Source organism: Neolamprologus multifasciatus, chromosome 5, assembly GCF_963576455.1.
Source record: "Neolamprologus multifasciatus chromosome 5, fNeoMul1.2, whole genome shotgun sequence".
Classification (NCBI taxonomy): Eukaryota; Metazoa; Chordata; class Actinopteri; order Cichliformes; family Cichlidae; genus Neolamprologus; species Neolamprologus multifasciatus.
In genome coordinates, this window is record NC_140443.1 from 29795039 (window position 1) to 29819827 (window position 24789).

The 24789-nt window shown below is 42.1% G+C and overlaps 1 protein-coding gene across 3 annotated transcripts in view; it reads left to right on the forward strand.

Moving 5' to 3' along the window:
* LOC146519038 (nuclear receptor coactivator 3-like) overlaps positions 1–20509 on the forward strand; it is a 33016-nt gene extending 12507 nt beyond the window's left edge. For 2 of the 3 annotated variants that reach the window (XM_085159053.1, XM_085159054.1), the window contains exons 2-23: positions 6647–6714; positions 8661–8765; positions 9033–9193; positions 10455–10555; positions 10786–10960; positions 11104–11295; positions 11883–11969; positions 13475–13618; positions 14054–14201; positions 14296–14840; positions 15480–16447; positions 16569–16686; positions 16797–17033; positions 17247–17459; positions 17596–17713; positions 17851–18016; positions 18139–18504; positions 18658–18753; positions 18857–19085; positions 19175–19367; positions 19492–19687; positions 19779–20509. In XM_085159053.1, coding sequence (XP_085015179.1) covers positions 8680–8765; positions 9033–9193; positions 10455–10555; positions 10786–10960; positions 11104–11295; positions 11883–11969; positions 13475–13618; positions 14054–14201; positions 14296–14840; positions 15480–16447; positions 16569–16686; positions 16797–17033; positions 17247–17459; positions 17596–17713; positions 17851–18016; positions 18139–18504; positions 18658–18753; positions 18857–19085; positions 19175–19367; positions 19492–19687; positions 19779–19790 — 4551 coding nt within the window. In that variant the 5' untranslated portion in view covers positions 6647–6714; positions 8661–8679 and the 3' untranslated portion in view covers positions 19791–20509. The other variant, XM_085159055.1, reaches the window with a different exon arrangement.
* Positions 20510–24789: the final 4280 nt, after the last annotated feature.

The window sequence follows — 24789 nt, forward strand, 5'->3', positions numbered from 1 at the left end:
CTTGGCAGTGTTTTTGTTGACTCAGAACAGTTATGAATACACACGTAACCATGATTGGTCTACATAAAGTTCACGCAGGCAGTGATCTTAACAGAAGACTGTACATTTTCCTCTGATCATATTTGCAAGACCAGCACACAAAAGTGGCCTAACATTTTCTAGGCAAAATGTATCTTATGATTGGCCTCATTTAATTGACCTCTTTTTTTTCTTTTTTCTCTTCTTCTTCCTTTTTTTTTTTTTTTTTAAATTTTTTTAAACAAAAACGGAACAAAAAAGGTCATGGTAATTTGTCTTTGGTGAGAAGTCTAAACCTCTTTGTGGATGCCAGAGTTTATTTTATATGCACAAACTCTGTTGTTGTCCTTACAACTGGTAGGAAGCATCAAGAAATGATATCACCCCTTTTGTGTCCTGCACCTGCAGACTAGTGTGCTTGCTGGAGACACCGCTGAGTGACTGGATTGCTTTCTGCATCCTTTGCTATGATATATCAACTCAGGGGCATAGACATTCCTGACTATACAGAGGGAGATTGCAGCAACAGTTCAAAAAGGAAAAAAAAAGATTACTTAGTTTGCTTCATCTTGATGCATTCTCAATCATCCAGGAAAGTAAATCTCCAAAAGTTGATTCAGTTCATCTGGACGTAGTGTTTTGTGGGAAAAACGTTTCGTCACTCATCCAAGTGACTTCTTCAGTCTCAGCTGACTGCAGGTTTCCCCAATCTTATAAACAGTACATTTGCATAATGACTGAAACCAGCCCACTGAAGGAACAATGGGCTGTGAGGTCAGTTCCTTAATCGTAATTATGCAAATTCTCATGACCATTGATCAACAACCACTGACCAAAACCCACTGATCAATGACCATTCACAGAGAGTTCGGGAATGGCTGCAATCACAGCATTGTAAGATGGCGAAAGATGTACCCTTAGGCCCCCTCCTCGATTCAGAGATGATCTTTCCCTTTTCACGTAAATGGCCTCCTTGACTCCGCGCTCAAACCAGCGTTCCTCCCTGTCCAGGATGTGTACATCCTCATCATTGAAAGAGTGTCCACTGGCCTGTAGGTGTGAATAGACTACAGAGTCCTGTCCTGACGAGGTAGCTCTTAGTTTGCTGTTTTAATGTCTTCTTTTTCCATCTTAACTCTATTTTTTTTTTTTCCCTTTTTTATAAAAAATTTCTTATTCGTTAATTTATTTTTAGGAGTACACCACAGGAAACTGAGCACCTTGCAAGTATCAGTATAAATAGTCCCAGGGCTGTTTCAACAATGCACTTCGTGTGGGTGGAGACGAGCATGTGAAACATAACCATGACTTTTATTTTCTTACTTAGCCTTACCTTCTGCACTCCTTACAACAATCTATCTAACTCACAAGGACTATTAAATAAAAATATATCTTTAAACAGTCAGGCTACTTCTAAGATTGTTTCTGTGTAATTTTATGAGTTGGAATATAATTTGTATAATTTGTTTTGGTTTATATTAAAATTCAACATAATAAGGCTTCAGGATCAATGAAACTGTGTGGGAGCTTGTGTTGGTGCAAGGTCCAGTTGCACTTAACCCAGTATATAGGTGCTTTTATGGCCAGCAGGAGGTGGAGAAATTCCTTGAAGGAAAAACAGGAAGTCATTGTGTCCTTTTGTTTCCTTTTTGCACTTGATTCCCCAGACTCTAGTGGACACCTTTTGTTACTTTATTACCTTACCGTGTGTGTGTGTGTGTGTGTGTGTGTGTGTGTGTGTGTGTGTGTGTGTGTGTGTGTGTGTGCACATTTGAGTGTAATGAAGTAATGAGGCTAAACTGTTCTTGTAGCCCAGATCTATCATGCTTTAAAATGTACTGACTACAGTGTTCTTTTTTTATTTATTTATTTATTTATTTTTAGACAAATACTTCTTGCTACACTTAAAACACTTAGATCCATTTTTCAGGGGTCTTTAATTGTGTGCATGTGTACCCCAGTATGTGTCATCTTTGTTTAGGGTGGGTTTGTGGTTATTGTTGGGCCTGCCGCTCTTTGTCTAGGGGAGCTCAGATTTCAGGCTTTATTTTAGGCTGAGCAGGAATGTCCTTCTCACTATTCTGGTCCTTACTGACTGACGCTGCTGCAGCTCTGGCCTTGAGCCAAATGTCAGTAAATCAAAATCATGGATGTAACTGAAGTGATGTGCAGAATCCTGAAAATGTAAAGTTATTCACCAAGTGTACCTAAACAATGTCATTGGGATTAAGCCTGTAAAATGATAAGCATGTTCTTATAGAACTTTTCTTGGCTCTCTTGTACATACCCACCAGCCAGTGAAGCAGTATGTCTGTATTTGCATAGAAAGTTCATTTAAACATTAAATCTGAAGAGAAACATCAACATTCTAGGACCACAATACCCTTTCAGATTTATGAAAGACAACTAAGTGAGAAAATCCATTCACTTTCAACAAAACACTAAAGTTCCTGATAGACTCTCCTCTTAACATTAGCTAGACTGCACAGTTGTGTAACTTTTCAATAACTCTAGTAACTGAGGTTGCTAAAGTTACTTACTTTTGACTTGTTTGTAAGACCAGCACAAAAACGTCAGGAGCAATTCTGACTTCTCATCATGTGTATTTACCTCAGTACCAGAGTTTTAGCCAGGTAAAATATGACACAGAGGATGTTCGAATAATTGTTTTATAGCACAAAACAGGGAGTGTTTGCAATGGTGCTGTGTAGTTTAGAAGACGTGAGGATGCAAAATTCTGCTCATGGAGCTGGTACCTGTCATTGATTTGGACATTCAACTGTCATCTGTATCATGTTTACCTAATCTATTTGTGGTGGAGTCATCTACATCAGCGGTCCCCAACCCCCAGGCCTTGGACCAGTACCGGTTCGCAAGTCGTTTGGTACCGGGCCGCGAGAGTTGAGGCTCAGGTGTGAAGTGTATAGTTTTCAGGGTTTTTATCGGTTTTCAGCGTTATTTTGTTATAGTTTTTATCGTTAACTCGGTTTTCCTGGGTCTTTTCACGTGTGTTATGAAGAAATCTTTTTTTTGGTACCGGTACTAGTTTTATTTTGTTGTATTTATCCGTGACACCTTAAAGGCCGGTCCGTGAAAATATTGTTGGGCATAAACCGGTCCATGGCGCAAAAAAGGTTGGGGACCGCTGATCTACATGGAAGTCTGGAGACTTGCATGTAGATCAGCAGAAAAAGTTGGATGTTCCTCAAGTAGAAATGGTATAGTTAGGTTTAGTAGTTGAGTCATTCTGCAAGTTTTAGTTTAGAAAGTAGAATTTGTTGGGCCCAAACTCTTGCATCCCACTTGTTGATTCAGTCTTGCACCAGTCATCTCGCAACTCACTCTGGTTGCTTCTCCAAAAACACCCTGGTAGAAATTGGCTATCTGCAACCTTCCTTACATACTGGTTCCAGTATGAGACTTGCGTAACTTGCTTTTTACTTTTTTCTGTTACCTTTGTTACTCGTCCTCCCTAAGGATCAGGTCCACAATTGTACCGTCAATGAACCAGAGCAAAAACAAAGGGATTAATGCTTAGCAAAGAATTGTGTGTGATGAAGTGTGTAGTGTTAAAACTAAACGGGTTCATTATGTCTCTACATTGTTGTTCTGTTGGTTGTGTGTGTAAACAGGTTCCTCATAATAATTAACCTGTATTTGGACAGTTGACAGACAGAGAAAAGAGGGCTGGTTTTATCTCTTTGTCTGTGTTTAAATTATTGAGCTGCAGCATTAGATGAGTTGCAGCTCTGTTTTTGGGACTAATGTAATCAGTGTCCTGTGTTGGAGTATCTCATAGGCACACACTCTGGACTCAGAGTCACAGTTCACACACTTCCTGTGTGTGGCAGTGATGATTATGAGTTGGACAACTGTGTAATGATACATTTTTATTAGCATGTTTAATGTTTTATGTCTGTTTTTAATATACTCTCACCTGCCATTTCATTAGGTGCACCTTGCTATTACACGAACCTTTTTGACTTTTTAACTGAATTAATTTTTCACTTTTCAACATGGTGCTCCTCTGTGTTTATGGACCAATCCTCATGGTTGGGAACAATACTAATTTAGGCTGTTGCTTTTAAACAATAATATGTTTACATTACATCACTACCAACCTGAGCTGTTGAACCAGTTTCCTGTCCTTAGCTGCTAAGAGTGTCACCCGATGTGCTCTTCTTCTGCTGTAGACCATCTGCTTCCAGGTTCAGTGTTTTGTTTGTTCAGAGATGCTCTTCTGATTACCTTGATTACAAGAAGTGGTTATCTTTGTTACCGTGCCTTCTTGTCCATTTGAAGCTGTCTGACTATTCCCCTCTTACCTCTGGTGTCAACAAGGCATTTTCTCTGCCACTCACTCATAGTGTTTGTTTTCGGATTTTCTCTGTAAGCTTTAGAGATGGTTGTGAAAGGAAAAAAAATATCCCAGTTTATTAGGAGTTTCTGAAATATTCAGACCAAACCATCTGGCAGCAACAACAACGCCACGTTCAAAATCTGTTTTAAACCTTTGTTTGCCATCATGCTGAGTAGGGATGGGTACCGGTATCCGGTGCCATGATGGCACCGGTTCTGACATAAACGGTAGTAACCAGACCGAAAAGCAGCGCACATTTCGGTGCTTTATTTCGGTGCTTTTTTTTCCTGAGCTGTGGTACACTTTCTTCTTCCTTACATTTATATTGGCGGTTGGCAAACAACTGAAAGGTGCATTACCGCCACCAACTGGTATGGAATGATACACTTTAGATTCTAGCCAATCATTTTACGTTTCCGGATAGTAGGCGGGTCCATGTACGTACGTTCTTTTAGAGCAGAGCTACAGATTAAAAATGCCCAAGGCGAAGCGGTCAAAAGTCTGGCTGTACTTCACAGCAAAATATGCAAACTCAGCAGCCTGCAACAAGTGCTTTAAGCTGATACTGTCAAAGAAGGTAACACCTCAAATCCGATGAAACACCTGGCGACGGATAGCGTTTTTTTTAAAAGCCGAAAAATGCGCCGTATTTGATAGCTTGCTGCAAGACCTCACACCAGCGCATCTACTGCGGGTGGGTTGCCTGTTATCGGACCCGGAGTTAGCAACATCCCCCAAAAACCCGAAGAGGAGAGTCCTGGCCCCTAGCCCTGCCAGTGTAGCAGAAATGATGACGGATGATGATGGCAGCAGCAGCAGCCGTTCTTCTCTGCGTGAGTAGCTTAGTAGGCTAACCACGTTATTAAATTAATGCATGTAAGGTGAACTAGCAAACACCGTCATAGTTACATGCAGCTGTCTTCTTGTTTGATGGCAGATACTCCCTTCACCCTGGCCAAAAAGGCTAAAACGACCAAAGAAAAAGTGGAAAACGGCTAAACATGAGAGGTTTTTGGACAAAGTTTGTGTTTTTTCCATTGATTAAGCACTGCTTCCAGCCAAGAGTGATACCATAAATCCCCTATAGCTGCAGAAAAGGCTAACATTGTTATCTTTTTACAAAAAAAACAGCTGAACATAAGATGTTTTTGGACCAATTTTGTGTTCTCCATTCTTTAAGCACCGGTTTGAGCACCGTTTCAAAAGTACCGGTTTGGCACCGGTATCGGATAAAACCTAAACGATACCCATCCCTAATGCTGAGTTTGAACTACAGCAGGTCTTCTTGCCCATGCCTACATGCACACACTACAAGTGATTGGCTCAGTATAACTTTGTATAAATGAGCAGTTGAACACGGTAACTAATAAAATGGATTTATTATTATTTTGACCTTAGAGATGTTTTTTTTTATATCAAACTTTATCACAGGAAAAATTTGTGTTTACTCTGTGTGGCTATTCTTAGATTTCAGCATGGGAAAAACACTATCTCACAGGCTTTTCTTTGACAGAGGATGATGCAGTGATTTAGGCAGGAGCTTGTACACTTGCTGAACACAAGGCACTCTAAACATTAGGATTGGGAATCTGACAGATCCCTTGTGACCAGAAGGATACTTGGTTTGCAAAAAAAGAAAATAAAAAGTTAACATATCTGAATCTGATATTGTAGTTGCTCTATGGGAAAAACTATTAAGTTAGTGACTAGAAAGATCACGAGATTCATTTCTGCATAGTTTCCTTAAAAAGAAAACCAAAAAAAAAAACACCATACTGACTGAGATAACTTTAGTGGCTGCCATAGATGGTAAAGGTCTTTAAGCATTTTAGTAAATGCTGCTGGAATTTTCGGACCTTTTGTCAGATATAGAAGAAGGATTTCTATGCTGTGTTTTCTCCTAATGCTCAATTAGATTAGTTTTGGAAACCCTCTGATGCCAGACAACAATCAGACAAAATGTGAGTAAAAACCAGGACGACAGGGAACTGACGAACAGAATATGTAAATATGGTGGATAAGTGGCCACGTTTCCTGGAAAGGGAAGTGATGACGCAGTGGAACAGGCTGAGGGGGAGGGGGCAAACAGGATGCAAACTGCTGTGACTTCCTGTGCATTTTTAGAATTGAGTCTTTCCCATGAAATTCTGTGAACGAAAAACATGTATAAAGCACATGTTTTAGCGTCCACAAAGGTACTAGTCATGTTGAGACTTCCAGACATTTATAGAGCGCTGTAGTTCATGACCTTTCTCTTTCTGTTTCCAGGAGATGTTGAGACATTAAAGTGACACTAGACCCTGAATGGATTTTGACTGGGGCTTGTACTGGCTAAGGTGAGCATGCAGTAACAAAACACAGAAATGCATTCACTCCATCAAATAACAATTAGGACCATTTTACTTTGAAATATAAAATGTTTTTATTATTTACTGTTGCCATGTACCTGATGGTGGGTGCAACATCTCATCTTGTTCCTGAGCAACTTTCACACTGTTAGATGAGGCTGATTCAGGTCAGTGGCACACTGCCAGGCCTGTTGAGAGACATCTGTGGTTTTGGTGGGCTGCTGCTAAAAGTTTCTCTTTTACTGCTCTGCTGCCATCTACTCAACTTGTGTCTGTTTTCAGTTTTCAGTCATGTTAAACGTTTAGCTGGTTTAAATGTCAAAAACACACAAACTTAAAAACAACAGTAAATTTGAGTTACAGTTGTCAAAATCAAATGAGAGCATTCTTGTTTTGTGTAAGATCATATTACCTTTCTTTTTTCTTTCTTTTTTTCTTCCTTTTTTTTTTTTTTTTTTTTTTTTTTTTTGCATTACCATGTTGGAACGTGTTTACGTTTACTCTGGTTTTCAGTAAGGTTTCCCTGTAGTACAGTCCTGGTATTTATACCCTGTCCTCCAAAAGACTTCCAGCAGCCTACAGCTCTGCTGTTTGTCCGGTCAGGATGTGAGGCTGACTGAGGGCTGATGTCATCTTTCTGTGCTGCTGCAGAGGTGAGCCTTAGGACAGAAATCAGAAAGGAAGGAAGAAAGAGAGGAGGGAGGGGAGCAAGAGTCACAGCCGGAGCACGACGGGCAGATTTAGAGAGGGGTGCTGAAAGGTAGACAGACAAGAAGCATGCGATGCAGATTTACTGCACAAAGTGTGTGTCTGAGACCTGGTGCTCTTCTAGTAGTAATAGTGGTGGTGGGTGACTGGGCTGCATGTCCTAGCCTGCAGTTGCAGAGCAGGAGTTGCATAATGACTCCCATCCGTTTTACACTTTTCCTCTTTGGTGTGTGTGTGTGTGCGTGTGCGCACAGAAGCAGACACAAAGTCCAGGATAGGGTTGTAGTCGAACAGTCTGGTAGTGCAGCTCAGAAGTTTTTGGGTGGGAATAGGAAGGAGCAGTGACCTTAGATGTTGGCTACAGGGGTTTCCTCTCGTGAACTCTGAGAGGTCAGACAGAGGCTAGTGCCAGAGCAAGAAAACAAGGACACGATCCCTTGCTCAGCACAGCTACCGAAAGGGAAAAATACAAGGGAGGTGTTGTCTTAGGATGATACAGGGGGGACTGAACTGAACTTAAAATCTATTGGAAGAAAGAACGGATATAGCTTAGCATTAACCGTGCACAGTAAAGAGAATGCAATTTTTAGTCATTTGAATACGCTGTAGAGCCTCGCCTGGATTGTTTCAAGGCTCCACAAGCCTGAACAGTATGCAATATTTTTCTTTTTTCTTTTTTTTTTGGCTTGTGCAGCCCCAGGCAGTTAAACAAATAGACGAGCTGGTGAATAAGCGCCTTTCTGGGACAGTAGCTTCTAGCACTCTTAAACACTGTGCCCCGACATGCCTGAGCATGCAAGTGCACTGGAAATGGTTTGTATAGTATACTTGTGTTGCCGCTGCTAGCGGAAGGGTATCATTCTAGCGGGCAGGCTGGCTGAACGCGGGATGACCCATCTCCCCTGAGGCTTCAAATCACTACATCATCATCAGTTGCTCCTTGCAGTGGAACAGATGAGATTTCACTCCCATCAAACACAGTGCAGAAACCAAGGCTGCTCAGATAACTGGATAGTCTGCCCTTATAAATCTATAGGAATCTAAATTCTTCTGTTCCCCCAGAAGTCTCTTCATCTGCACTCACTTCTGAGTGGACTTTGCAAAAAACACAAAAAAACATTTTAATGGTCTTTTAGATTGCAACACATACACACACCAGTCTCAGGTCATTCTGTCTGATCATACCACGTTATGTATATATGCAATGCACTGATTTGCGCTTTCAGGTGCTGATGTGTGCTGAAGATGAGTGGCGTCGGAGACAACTCGTTGGATCCCCTGTGCTCCGACCGTAAGCGTAAACTGTCCACCTGTGACACTCCAGGCTTAGGGTAAGCGCTCTAACTTGTGCTGAGTATATTTAATGCATCAGTCCACTTTGTCCGTCGCTGTTTTTATTTAAATGCCAGCATGACGCGTGAGTGTGTGTGATGTCGCTGTCTTCCTCCTGACCACATCAATGGTTCAAGCATATGTTGCTGCTAACTGAATATCTGAAGCATCTGAGCCCTGTATGGCCGTATGGCCTGCATACGGATGGGGCATGGGGAGGTGAGGTTGTCATGGCAACATATCTAATCCCTTTGGTGCCTCAGCAGGTGTGACAAGCGTCGGAGGGAACAGGAGAGCAAGTACATCGAGGAGCTGGCTGAGCTCATCTCTGCCAACCTCTCCAACATTGACAGCTTCAACGTCAAGCCTGACAAATGTGCCATCCTGAAGGAGACAGTGAGGCAGATCAGACAAATCAAGGAGCAAGGTACCACCTTCAGATTACATCTGTACACCCCTCAGTCATGAGGGTACACATGTTAAAACAAAGAAGGGTCATTTTATTTTTGAATTTGTGTATGGAAAGTAAACCGTGGAGAAAGTAAGGATTGTCAAGTACGCTGCTGCAGGACAGATGATGCCAGTGATAAAGTAGTGTGTTTGGTTCATGGCCAGGCCACTTCAGACTGACAGCCAGTTTGGCTGTTTGTATCGCTGGGGGTAAATGAGCACCAGTAATTGAGACCAATCCTTGGTGGTCATGGCTCAAGGCTGTAAGTGACAGTGTGTATCTGTTAGTGCCAAACCCTGTTTCTCTCTGGGAGACTAATGCTACTGGAGACTCAGAAATCAGACCTTATAGAGAGGCACTCCTATCTCAAAGCTATTTTTTTTTAACCATTTTTGCAGATTTTACACAATTAAATACACAGAAGTGAATAACTTCCTCCAAATGTTTTTAGCCTGGTTGCGATTACATCTGTTAGGATAAGGGGGTAAAGAAGAAAGCGAGCAATCATATTGGAATGTACCCAGAGGGTCACAGCTGGCTACTGTGGGTCCTGGCGTTGTGCAGCCAGGTTACCATAGATACAGGATAAGAATGATGGAGGGGCCTCTTTGTTTTTCTTCTCTTTTCTGACTGTTGTCTATTTAACACACCTTTCCCCACCCCAACCCTTGTTTACATGTATTTGTCTTTAGGGTCAGTTTCCTTGTTTTGTTATGTTTTCTTTTTCATTTAGGTCAGCAACTGCTGTCTCATCTCTTCTTGTACAGCTACTGAAAGTTTGAAATAGCATTAAATCCAGTGGCATACAGTTTCACATCTTGCTTGTGTTCCAAGTGACCCAGCTATATAGAGTGGTATCTAACAAAGCCTCAGACACATGCTGATTTTAAAAATAGAAAGGCATGCCAACCATGCAGTCATGACTTGTGCTGCCATCTGGTGGTCAGAAAACATATTTATTATACTGTGTGTAATTATAAAGACTGATATGTTTTAAGTTGGGTTTTTTGTTTTGTTTTGTTTTTTTTGTTTTTGTAATTTTAGATTATGCCTCAGTATGATGTACAAAAACAAAGTAAAAGTTGTTGTACTACATGGGGAAAATATACAGGTCATGCACCAAGTTGTCCCAAGAATTCAAACTAATCTTATTGATTTACACAGTGGAAGTTATTTTCAACAGAACTGTAAAATTATCATCATTACCAACAGTGCAGTGTGCCTCATTTGTTTTCAGGAAAGAGTTCTTGCAGTGATGACGATGTTCAGAAGGCGGATGTTTCCTCCACTGGTCAAGGGGTCATTGACAAGGACCATCTGGGGCCACTGCTCCTACAGGTCAGTTTGGGGACGATCACTCGGGGGCAAAAGAGTAACACCAATTAGCTCTCCCTCCATATGTTGGATCTGTGCTTTGGTGACATTGCTGACATGTAGCTGATAAAAATGTCTCAGCTGGTTTCTTTTTACACGGACAAAGCAGTAATAATTAAAAAAAACTAATGTTATTTGCATTGACGGGCCTTCACTCCATTTGGCTCTCCTTTCTTCTGCCCTTGCTCTTTTAGGCCTTGGACGGCTTTCTCTTTGTAGTTAACCGGGAGGGCAGCATTGTATTTGTATCGGACAATGTGACCCAGTACCTGCAGTACAAGCAGGAGGAGCTGATCAACACCAGCGTGTACAATATCATCCATGATGAGGACCGAGAGGAGTTTCACAAGAATCTGCCCAAGTCTAATGGTGAGACACGAGTGTTTATTATGTTTGTGCAAACACATTTAAGATGCATAAAACATAATAACACACACATAAATGATGGATCACTTGCACACGTGGTTAAAGAGTCTGCATCTTTTTTTTTCTTTTTTTTTTTTGCATCACAGCACCCAATGGAGCATCGTGGGGTGGAGAGGCACCTCGTCAGAAGAGCCACACGTTCAACTGTCGCATGCTGGTCAGCTATGTTCACGGTCAGACTCATGGACTGCCAGAAGAAAGAGCGGGAGGCCAACGCTATGAGACTATGCAGTGTTTTGCTCTCACTCAGCCCCGGGCTATGATGGAGGAGGGAGATGGCAAGTCTCTGTTTATAAGCTTGTTTTGGTTTTTTAGTATTAGAGCCACATTAAGAAAATAAATAATAATTCGTGTCCATTTTTAGACTAAAGTCAAAATTTCGAGCATTTTGGTAAAACGTCTAAATTTAAAGATTACAGTTGTTATTTCAAGCCAAACAATTGCCACAGCTCCTATACTCTCTACAAATTGCATTGTGTTGATGAGTTAGTGAAACTATTTGATCAGCTCTTATTGTGTCTTGTGACATGCATCCTCTTTATTGCACAAGGGTGTAACCATCGGTATCTTTCAATCTGTCTACTGCCAGACATGTCAAGTTTGTGTGGGTTATTCTTTTTCCCTTCTGACCACATGCAGCTTTCTGCACCATCTTTAACATCCTTATGTTTATACTCATTCGTACCATACTTTTGTTTAAAATTTGTGGTTTAAAACCAGATGTACTCTCATTACCTTTTGCCTTATTTGGCTTCCTCTTAAATATTCCAAATGGTTCTGTATCCATAAACAAAATAGTAACTGTCCCGTTCTGCCTCCACTGTAGTTGCATGAGGATTTAACATGGCGCTGTCTCTTTCCTCAGATTTGCAGTCATGTATGATATGTGTGGCACGACGCATCACTGCAGTAGAGAGGACAGAGAGGTTTAGCACTCGTCATGAACTGTCTGGTAAGTGTTTGCTGTATGACATGTAATGGAGACACCTGAGAATTAAAAAATAAATAAATAAATAAAAATCAAGTACATTTGGGGGAAAAATGCATTTTAACCAGCTACAGCGACAAGGCTTATATTATTTTTCATACTGTGAGTTTGTCTGTCATCGTGGAACACATACTGGAGCAAGACATAACACAAAGCCCGCTCAAACACTTTTGCAGCTCTTGTTTGTGCAATAGCATTGCAGTCATGCACAGTATACTCACAAAGCTTGTGTGTAGCTAAAAATAAAGCATAGTTGTTATTGTTTTTCACATAGTGAGTCTGTCTCTGTGCAAGTGTAATTTTGGCTAAATTTGGCTGTGGAGACCCAGACTGCAGCAGGAATTACCACAATCTCTGAATACGTCTGTCTGTGGACAGATTTAGTCAACAGGAGACTGTCACAGCCGTAAAACAGACACACACTCTACTGCTTCAGTTAGTTGACATCAAAGTGATTGTGATCTGATGAGATCTTATTTAATGTTTTTTGGTTTGGGTTTTGTTTTTTTTGTTGCTTTTGTATTTTTTTTATTTTTTTTAAATAGAAGTATATTGAAGCTCTACAGCAAACAGAAACTACAAAAGTGTATTTTGTGTGTGTGTGTCATGCACTGTTCTTTCATAATTTCTGGCAATATAAGGCACATGAAGAATTGGTCAGTTCAAGCTTTACGGTGGTAGAAACATCCATGGATTTGGATTTCCCTGGATTTGATAGCAACAAACAGTTGCTGCAGATGTGTCGGCTGCACATCCATGATGTGCCTCTCCTGTTTCACCACATCCCAAAGATGCTCCGTTGGGCTGAGATCTGGGGACTGTGAAGGTCATATGAGTACAGTGACCTTCTTGTCATGTTCAAGAAACCAGTTTGGGATGATTTGAACTTTGTGACATGGCACATGCTGGAAGCAGCCATCAGAATACGGGTACGCTGTGGTCATAAAAGGATAGACTATTTCAGGCCATTCTCTATAAACCCTAGAGATAGTTGTGTGGGAAAATCCCAGTAAAACATCAGTTTCTAAATTACTCAGACCAGGCCATCTGGCACCCACAACCATGTTACATTCAGAGTCACTCAATCTCAATCGACCTTTCTTCTCCATTCTGATGCTTGGTTTGAACTTCAGCAAGTTGTTTTGATCATATCCAAATGTCTAACGAGTTTACATGGACAATGCAATGAGTTTATTGTGACTGGCTGTTTAGCTGTACGTGGGGTACACAATACAGTGTCCGTGTTTTGTTTTGTTTTGTTAGGCACAGCAGCTGTGCATAACACAATTATTTTAAATTTAATGAATATTATAAATTATGTTGGTGGTGCTACAGAATAAATCCACCCATGTCACAAATATGAACAGTTAGGCAGTGTTATTTAGAAATGTCTGTATTATAAACATGGACTAAACCGAAAGCTTCTTTCTCCTCAACACCACTAGCTCACTTGGGATTTTCTGTTGTAGGTAAACTGATTGAAATTGAACAGCAGAACTCTCTTCACACGACCATGCGCCCAGGGTGGGAAGACCTGGTTAGACGCTGCTTGCAGATGTTCATCCATCGAAGTGAGGGACAGCCGTGGTCCTTCAAACGCCACTACCAAGATGGTATGCATTTCTGATTCTCCATTACTATATATGTGTGCAGTAACATCTTTTGTTTGGTTGCTCTTAGACATGTCATCTTATTATAATCTTTGTTTTGTAGGTTAAGGCTCCTTGTGCATAAATAAGAGGGTAACAACACATCTTACTCTAGCAAAAGACATGAGCTATGTAGCTCAATTTTCTGGGGTGTATAGCTATTGACCATGCAGGGTGCCTTGGCCATAGTAAACAGTGAATGATCTCTATGCTGACTTTATAATATTGAAGGTCTTGCTGAAGAGGGGACTGTATGGCAGCTGGTTTATTACCTATGGATGTTTTAATATTCGTAGTATGTTTAGTTTGGTGTTGTTGTTGTTTGTTTGTTTTTTGTTTGTTTTTTGTCAGCTATTTTGGTGGAGTGACATTGTTTTCTCTCCTTTTTTCTTGCTCCAGCTTTCCATAATGGCCATGCGGAGACACCGCTTTACCGGTTCTCACTCTCAGATGGAACCCCTGTCACAGCTCAAACAAGAAGTGACCTCTGCAGGAATCCCAGCACAAATGAACCACACTCTTTCCTCTCCACACACCTGCTGCAAAGGTGAAAATTGTCTAATGAACAATATGATTCCATCATCTGTTTCATTCCTTTCTACAGCTTAATCATTGTTCTGTTTTTATTTGTATTTTTGTAGGGAGCATAATGGTTATCGGGGGAACCGTGGTGGTGGCATGAGGCCTCAGACCATGGGTATGAACAACCCCAACCAACAGATGAACATGGGCCCAGGAGGTGGGATGGCCATGAACAGGGGCTACGGTATGACTGAGCAGGGCAACGTGCCACAAAGAGGAGTGCCGCCGTACGCTGGGGGAAACCGGATGAATCAAATGAGTCCCATGCATCATTCTATGCATCAAATCAATTCCATGCATCAGATGAACAACATGGGTCATATGAATCAGATGAATTCCATACATCCAATAAATCCCCCCATGAACTCAATGAACCAAATGGGGTCCATGAATCAGATGGGCCATCATGGTATGCATCAGCAGCATCAGCAGCAGCACCAGCATCAGCAGATGGCCCCGTTCCGTGGACCTGCAGGTGGACCTGCAGGTGCAGGGTATGGGATGGGAATGACGAGCCCTCCCCAAGCCAGTCCAGGGATAAATTGTCCTCCACACAACGTCATGGGTTCCCCAAGAGTCCGAGGTAGCCCCTTCTCTCCCGGAGGTATGAGCCAACTATTCTGAAACAAACAAATTTAAAACAAAATTGAATATAGTGGTATGAAAAAATATTTCCCCAATTCCTGATTTTTGTTGTTGTTGTTTTGTTTTTTGTATATTTCTCACACTTGCGTGTTTTAAATTAATTATTTAAAAGTAAAATTGAAAAATCAGACAAAGATAACGACACTAGATACAAAATGCAGTTTTTAAATAATGATTTCATTCATTAAAATTCAGTAAAATTGACCCAGCCCTACCTTAGCCCCATGTGAAAAGTAATATTCTCCATAAATCAAGAATTAACGGTGATAAACCACTTTTTTCTTTTTTTTTTTTTTGGAAAGCTGTGTTCAGTTTCACCAGCCACACCCAGGCCTGATTACTGCCAGACCTGTTGAGTCAAGAAGTTGCTTATATAGAATGTGCCTAACAAAGTGAAACAGGCTAAAAGATTGTAAAAAGAAACACACCATGAACTGTAGGCCTCACTTGCACCAGTTTTTAGGTTTACTTAGTTTTTCATATAGGGCCAGGAAAGAAGAAATCGGCTTGTTAACTGCACTTTAGTTATAAATAGTTAAAACTTTATTTTTTATTTGGTGTGTGTTCAGTAGATTTACTCTGGTTGTGTCCTTTGTAGGTATGAACTCTCCCATGAGCTCCACTCATGCCGGTAACTCAGGAGGTGGAGGAGGAGCTACCACCTTCTCCAGCAACTCATTGAATGCCCTTCAAGCCATTAGTGAGGGAGTGGGCAATCCAATGCCTTCCCCACTCACTTCTCCTCCTCCTCACAAGCCCGACAGCTCCCCAAGCATCAACTCTACCAATCAAGCAGCAGGGGGACCCTGTAAAACTTCCCTCCCAGCCTACTCGGACTCCAGGAGCCCAGGCAGCTCACTGGGGACTGGTGGAGAGCAGCAATCGCAGCAGCACCCACACACCCCCACCAGTGAGGGCCCTCCTGACAAGCCAGACAGTCAGGCCAGCAGAGAGGCAAGTCTGGGTGTGGGAGAAACCAACAGACGGGTTCCCGACACAAAGTGCCACAAGAAGCTTTTGCAGCTCCTCACATCTCCTACAGATGAGCTCCACACAGCAAGCTCCGGGCCCAGCTCTACACCTGAGAGTAAAGATGCAACAGCTGGTGTCACCAGTCCCTCCTCCTCCACAGGAGTGTCATCCTCTACGAGCGGCAATCATGCTGCTGTTTCCTCCTCTGGTAGCACAGGAAATGTAAATAACCAGTCACTGCAGGAAAAACACAAGATTCTCCACAAGCTCCTGCAGAATGGGAATACTCCTGATGAAGTAGCTCGCATCACAGCTGAGGCCACAGGAAAAAGCAGCTTGGATTCTGGGGCACCAGAGCCAGGGCCTGCCACCAGTGGAGTGGTTAGGGGGTCAGAATCAAAGCAGGAGCAGCACAGCCCTAAGAAGGAGAAGCCCAATGCCCTCCTTCACTACCTCCTGAATAAGGATGACTCTAAAGAAGTGGGGGAGATAAAACCAAAGGATCTGGATGGGAAAGGTGCTCAGGGGCCAGGGGTCAACAGCTCTGATCACCATAACATAGAAAGCAAGGTCAAGTTAGAGCCAGCTGATGAGGTAGGGCTTTGGCTCAAAATCTCTCTTGCATGCATGTTCTCAAATACATCATCTTCTCAGACATAGTTTCTGATCCTTCCTGTTTTTGTTTTTTTTTTTTTTTTTTTTTTTCATGGCTCAGACCCTGGAGACCATTCTAGGTGTTCCCAGGAACAACCCCGGCTTCTTCCATGACTCAGATCCCAGAGCTGGGAAGGAAACTGGAAACAAACAGGGAAATATTCCAGACAGTTTACATGGTACGTCAGTCAGTATAATCAAGTGCATCATGTGATTTGACTCAAGTGCTGAGCAGTAATACACAGAAGAGTGTGAAGGGACCTTAAACCTGGTTTTGTATTTGTTTCAGATGGAGAGAGAGCCCCCATTCTTCCAAGTCCGCGTGTTGCCTATCAAAGAGCCTTGTCCTTGGATTCCAAACCCATGAGCGGAGAGGGAGGAATGGGAGGCGGTCTGGCTACAAGAAGAAATATTTCCTCTTCCACAATGGTCAAACAAGAGAACATGGACGTTCCAATCCGAGGAGCTGTGCCTAATGGCTATCCTGCAGGCATGAGTGTGTGTCCACCAAGAGGCAATCCTACAAGTAACTTAAGCACTTACTTCCTAAAATATCTAATATCTCCAAGTTTTCTCTGAATACCTGTGTCCAACAGAATAAACTGCATGAGAATTTCTTTTTGAGTTCTAGTTACTTTAACATTTTTAGTTAGAGCCACCACCTTTAACGCACAGAAGCTACACCCTTGACTGACAACACCCAGTAATGAAACACTGTATATTTTCCTATGTTATTCAGGAGGCATGGGCAGAGGCATGGGTATTCCTCAGCGCCCTCCCATGGCAGGGCCGGGGGAATGGGGGATGCAGAGATCCAGCGGAAGCCCTGTAGCTGGACCAGGACACCCTGGCATGGGTCGCTCTGGTCCACTGGGAGGACCCTTAATAAACCGCTCCATCAGTGCACCGGGAAACACCAGATCTATGCTGCAGCAGCAGCTCATGGATATGGGTATGTCACATGTCTCTGTTGTAGACTGAACCTAAAAAAATGCCCTTAATTTGTGTGCAACATACTAACATGACTATTTAAAAGCTTTCTGTTAAGTGCATTGTGAACCATACATGCATTTCTATCATGTCTCTAGGTAACAGTGATGCTAATGTAGGCATGAGCTCTTTTTCTGGGCACGGTCCCCCACCTCAGTCGCCCTCCTGGCCTGACTCTGCCATGGGAATGGAGAGAACACAGAATAACATAAACAGGTGAACCTTCTGCACCAATCCCACATTTATCTTCTCTTGTATTAGATGTCGAGCTGAGCTCAGCAGCTAACATTGTTAGACTCTGAAGGTGACATTTTCAAAACTTGTTTGTTATGTTTTTTTGGTTTGGTGTTTAGGGACCCATTTGCACACCCCCTGGAAGAACTGTTGGGGCCTCTGCCCAATAGTGAAGGGCCAAGTGATGAACTTGTAGACCAGTTGGACTCTCTGCTCAAGGCTGCTGATGTCAGTACTCTTCAGGAGATAGACCGAGCTCTAGGCATCCCTGAAATTGTAGGCCAGGTAGGAGACACACTTAAGTCATAACTTCACTAGTGCCATTGTTAGAACCACTTTTGGCTTAACATGCACAGGAGTTCTAGTAAAGTTTAGTCCACTAACAAACCAACATCTCTGTACGCCAGGCCCAGGGACCTGAGGGCCTTCAGCACAGCCAAGATCAAAGCCAGGGTCCATGCCCACCACCATCGGGGCCATTCCCAGGGCCTGATACCTCCTTAGGCATGGACCAAAAACCCATGTATGGCCAAGGCTACCCAGGCCCCCCCTCGATGGGCATGCAGCCTGGATATGGTGGCAATGCAATGCAAGGCCAGTCACCTGGAACCTTTAGTCCCATGATGAATCAGATGGGGCAGCCAGGGGGTTTTCCTGGCATGGCAGGCATGGGGGGTATGGGCAACCCCCGCGCAAACATGCCAAGACCTCGCATGATGACTGCCAACAAGCCTCTGAGACTTCAACTACAGCAGAGACTACAAGGACAACAGGTAATCTCTCTATGACACACTTTTTTAAAGGTAGTCTTCCAGGCTTCCAACTTGTTTCTTTGAATTCTGTCTTCTTGTGTGTTTGTTAAATATGGATGTGAAAAAATAGTATAAAGGAATAACAAGGTGTATTCATCTCATCTCACCCGGCAGTTTATGAACCAGGCACGACAAGCTGTAAAGATGGAAAGTACCCCTGGAGGAAACCCTGTCATACGCACAGGCATGCAACCTGGCATGGGTGGTCAGGTATGTAGACAGTACTTCATCTGTAATGTACCGTGCGTTCACTCGACACAGCAGCAAAGCTCCAACTTACCTATTTAATACTGAGCATTGTTGTTCTCTGCAGCCGGGTTTCCTGAGTGCCCAGGTGTTAGCTCAGCGCAGAGAGTTGCAGTTAAGAAGGCAGCGGATGATGATAATGATGCAGCAGCAGCAGCAGCAGCAAGGTCAGGGGGCAGCAGGTACCTTCAGCCCTCCTCCTAATGTCACAGCACCAACAGGCATGGATAATCCAATGGGGCCCCCGCCCATGAACCAGCCTGGACAGCAGGCTTTCAACTATGGAGGCAACTACGGTGAGTTGACTGAGACAGAGCCAGCTGTCTGTATCCTTTGTCATATCCTCCTGAAGTTTCACACTCAACAACTGTTGCACTATTTGCAGGGATGAACCAGCAGGGGGACCCAGCCTTCATGACTCCAGGTTGCAGCCCACCAGGAAATATAATGCCAGGAAGAATGGGAGGCCCACCACAGAATGCAATGATGCCAGGAATGCAGGGAAATCCACAGGGAGGGCACTCGTACCCATCTGGAGACTTGAAAGGATGGCCGCAGGGTGGAATGCCACGTAACATGTATGCTGCATCAGGCTTTCTTTAGTCATCAGTTGTTTAAGTGTTACTTAACAGAAACGTTCCTGAGCACTTCTCAAAATCAAGTTACAGAGGTAATTTACTTTTCATTTTTCTCCTTGTCTAGGTCCTATCCTCAACAGTTCCCCCAGCAGGGCAATCAGGGCCAGTTTGGACCCATGATGATGAACAATTCTATGGGGGGACCCGGGCCGGTCAGTGGGGCTGGTGCAGGACAGATGGCTCAAATGCCAGGACAGATGCAGGGTCAAATGGGAATTAACTCCATGGGGATGGGCCGAATGCCAATGGGACCTGACCAGGTGGATAATTTTAGGATCTCACATGTGTTTCAGCTGCTGCTCGGAGGATTTCCGTTTGTAACCGTCTGTCTGCTTTGTGTGTTTTTTGCAGAAGTATTGCTGAGGACCTGTGGCTCATGACAGAGTCTGGACCTTTCAGCTGTGGCAGATTTAGCCGAACAAGGAGAGGAACTGGACGCAGACGCACACACATATTCACCACACACACACACAGTAGAGTTCCCCCAGCATAAATTTTGACACAAAGAACTCAGCACAACATGCTGCTCGCCCTAGAGGGTGTGGGCTGCAAGGACAAATGATTTGTGCTAGGTTTCATCCGCACACATGTATACAGAAATCCGATATGGCTGTGTGTTTGCACGTGCGTTTGTGTGTGACCTGAAGCTGTCAGGCAGCATTCAGCGTCACAGCCAGACTGCAGAACAGGACTACGGTACAACTGGCTGTGGCTGCACTTTACCACAAGGCTTCTGTTTCGGGGGTGAGAGATTGATGCAATATTTCTTCATTACAGCCTTACTAGAGATTCAATGCCTTCACAACAATGTTTTGTTTTTTTTTCTTCCTTATCCTTTGGATGCGCCTCATTCTAAAGTCATTGGAAGCTATAAGCACACAGTTTACTATGTTATGCAGATTGGAGCAATAACTCTTGCCTTTACGCTTTAGACTGTACCTGAGCATCATAATCCCTGTTATAAGCAAACAAATGGTACTGCAGTATTAGATGTCTCAAATGTTCTCTGTGAATATGAATTGTAAATATTCTACAATATATTATCAAACATGCTTTTTAAAGGCCCGTTCTTGCACAAAGTATGAGACCTGGTTGTATTTTTGTGTCCCATAGGTCAATGCTGATCTGATTGATTTCCTTTTCATTTACAGAATGCTTTTTAATTTCCAAAACAAAACAATAAGGTTATGTATTACGTTTTTAGGCACTTTTTAACTTGCGACGAGTATCTGATGCGTTGAAGGTTTGAGCTTTGACATCATCAGATGTTTTAAGGGAGGGCGGTGAGAGTAAATTCATCTGGGCCGGGATATCAAGACTCCAAACCATCCGGTTTTTGTTGGGGTTTTTTGTGCGGGGAGCTGCGTTGGGATTTCTCTGCAGTACGGTTAAAGCAGGAACACAGATTCCTCAATTCACCTAACAAGCATGGTTCTTGCAGTGTTACCCCCTCCCAGGAGCAGCAGCAGCTCTGTCAGTCCAGCTTTTTTTATTATTATTATTATTATTATTATTCACACCATGTTCTGTTTCGACTGTTATCAGCTCACTGAATCTACCTTTTCAACATGCGCAATCCAAAGATGTTTTTCCACATGTATAGTTTCTGAGGTTTCTGGTGTACATTTTTTACATTGTGTTATATTATTCTGATGGTAAATGGGTACATATCATTGGATCTGTTTGGATGGTTATGGACATGAGATGGGTTGTTCCACAGTGGGAAAGTGAGGTGCAGTGGGGAGAGGACTGGAAAAAAAAAACACGCATGTTTTGTTGTGATGTAGAAAAAAACAAAACAAAAAAAAAACATCCACTTTAAGACATATCAATATCTCATCTATTTTTCAGGAAACAACTTCATCTTATGTCCAGACTTTGTTACTTCAGGAGAAAAAGAAATGGAAAAAAAAAAGAAATAGCTTGAAGTTTGAATGAAGTGCAAAAAAGAGGCAGGAAATCATTTGTTTTGTTTTTCTTTCTTTGGAGGTAAGATAAGCTGTTATTTTACAGGATGTATATTACAGATTTTTTTTTTCTCTGTTGATGTTGATATTGATATAAAATACAAATTTCTATTTAAACACTCCTGGCTCTGGCTCTCCAATTATTTACTGTTTATAAGCTGTTGATGCCTGTGTGCAGTTCTCTACACGTCAGTAAATATCAGCGGGTGTGCTGCGTTGAATGATTAGTTTGATCGTACAAAACGGATGCGAGGAGGAGGGGCGCTTCTGCTGTCAAGTTACTGAAAATAAGACATGAAGGATTTGGTGTTCTGTTAGGCTTTTCTTGTATTTTCAGTATCACACTCTAGTCAAGTAGAAAACCTGGAAACGGTTTCCACTTTCAGGGCATAAAGAAAAAGTTTGTGGGCTTATTTTCTTTCTTAAATACTTAAGCTATGTGACAGAAGGACCATAATGATAAAAGAAAACTTCCAATTACAAAACAATACCATATTTTAGAAATGAGCCAATGAAAGTAAATGGATTCATGGATTCCTGAATAAGTATTGCTTTGTACAGCAAAATATTTTACACTGAGTGGGCTTCTGTAAGGGAGGGGGGGGGAATCCTTCTTTTTAAAAGAACGATGCAGTTTAACATGGTTATAACGCAAAATGTTAAACTCATGACTTTAAAGCCATTTCAAATTTACAATCCTTGTCCCTAGTTAAGTTTTCACATCCACAATACACAAAGTTTTACAGTTTTCAGTTGATAAATTTGATTTCATGGGTCTTTTTTTTTTTTTTCCTCCCCCCCCCCCTTTGGATGTATAAACTGACTCTGTGCAAATTTATCAACATTCAGTTATTAATGTGCAATCTGCATAAAGCAAAAATACTTAATGTTTATAACAAAGTATCAGTTTGTAGTTTCTGTGAAATGCTTTGGTGTAAAAGAACGGTTTCGGTTGAAGGAGCTGATCGATCTCTGGATGGTCGAGCACGTCATCACAACTTTCTCAAGTACTTCTGACCGGACAGGAAGTGTGGAAACAGAGTGATATTTACATATGAAATCACACTCCCTGCTTTGCTCGCTGAATTCTGCTGTTTAAAATAATGCATCCCAAAGTTCCTTTGTTACAGCAAGTTCAATTAAACTGTGTATCAAAGGGTGTAAATAAGCAGAATCATGTGTAACTCGACAAAACAAAGAAAAATGTGACCAAAGAAAGGAGCTAATGGGGTCAAAACTAATCTGAAATCAAAATCCAAACAAAGAAAGTAAAATAAGTACACAAATGATCAACACTGATCAGTCTGACAAGAAGAAACAAAGCTCTGCTGCAGAAGTGCATACGGAGTTTGTAAAGTGTGCACATGCCTTTTTATATATATATAGAAATGAAATGCCTGCTTTTCTTTGGGTCTAAAAGTTGTGTTTGAATCAAAACACCTGGGAGGTTTAGATGAGAGAGGACTCTTTGGTTAAATTGTTATCATCTTATCTACAACTGAAACATTAAGACACTAAGCCACAGGAAAATACTGCTATATTTAAAGTATTACTGAAAAGAAACCAGTAACTGGAGTGTAAGTGGAAAACGGCCTGTAAGTTCCCCTTATCTGCAGTAACTGAGCAAAACTTTTCATTTCTGCTAATGCACTGTAATATGTTCATAAACAAAGTGAGAGTGAGTGGTTCTGATCTGCATCCTTATATTTTATTACTGATTCTTGCAAGACTTGGTGATCCTTTGTTTTTGATTCTATAATTAGTCATGTTTTAAATTAAAGATCACAGGTGTGGAATCAGTTGAGCAGTAAGTCAAAAGTAAAGGTATAATGGAAAAGGGCAACAATCGAGTCAAGTTCATTTATCGCAGTACAGTAAGCTCCTTCGTCTCTAAAAACACGCCATATTGTGTAAATGTGATATGTGTAATGGTTGCCACACGATGGCGCTGTTGTCTTCCTCTATCATCCTTGACACACGTACACAGCGGATAATCAAGACTTGCGATGTTTCTCATGCTCGCCAGAGGACAATAGAGTGCGGGAGTTGGAGGCAGGGGTTTGATGATGATTTATGTTTATTGACTCTGGGATTAAAGTGATAACTGTTATTAAGACTGAGGCCAAAATCCTCGACACAGTCCCGACTGGATTTAACGGGAATTTTTTTTAAAAAGGTACAAACTTCTTATAGAGGCTGCCCGGCCCAGATATAATGTTACACGTGTTTAACAGTTTAACTGCTAAGTAATATCATAAATGATGAAAAAAATGTTAATTAACTCCACTCGTGGAACCTTCTCCTAGAACTAAAACAGTGTAGTTGTTTTTTCCCCTTGTTTTCTTTCCTCTTTTAAGTATATATAGCAAACTTATGGCATACGACTGTACTGTGGGAATCTCTATCCGACAAACTCTCTGTGTCTCTCCCTCTCTCTCTCTCTCGGTGTTGGCGTGTTTCCCGGCCCATCTGCGGCCTGGCCTGTGGATTACTGTTTGTTAATGTTTCAATCAGCTGTGTGTTGAGGAATGTGGAGCTATTTAACCTGAACTTCCCCAGGTGTGCCGAGGCGCCGCTCAGTCTGGGCCCCGCCGCCCTCCCCTGCCCTTGGCACAAAGCTATCACACAAACACAATCACACACTGGCCACGCCGGGGCTGCAGCTGTGCGCATCGCACCGCAGGGAAATGGGAAAAACATTGCACCAGGGAGACAGAATAAATCTTATAACGAATCGCCTCGCCAAAGCCATTTAACTCCTTCGGTGCCGGCAGATTTTTATGTTTTCGACTGCTGATTTACACGATAACATATTGAAACACCATATTTAAATGGATGTTTTATGTAGTGAAGAAAAGCCTTTTGTTTTTATTTATTTGATTTTATTTGCTGATCAATGGGCTTATCTTTGCCACAGAATTCGACAGATGTGGGGGGAACAAATGAAAACCTTCGACAGAACATGTGTGTCACTAATGCGTGGTTTTAATTTAAAGTTTATGTCAAGACTGTATCTGTAAGGATACTTAAATGTGTAGATTTAAATTGTGACTTCCTCTTGTAATGTGATACTTTAATGGCTTTTAGTGAGTCAAATTACCAATTAAACTGGCTGTGAACCAGTAGGTTTACCACCAGCTTTGGTTTTTACGTTACTTGAAAGTAGGTGTAGCACTTGACTGTGACAACTAGTTTACGCTCTCCTAAATAAGAATATATTAGTGTACTTGTGTGATTTATTGGAATGCTAATAAGGCTTTAAAGGTCATCATAGCGTAATCACCATGCAGTGTTATTTTTCACAGTTACAGCTCCCAGCAACGAAACATCCCAGGTATAGCACGTGAGTCAGATACTTTCTCACTCCCGCACACAGACACAGTGACACAGAGGGA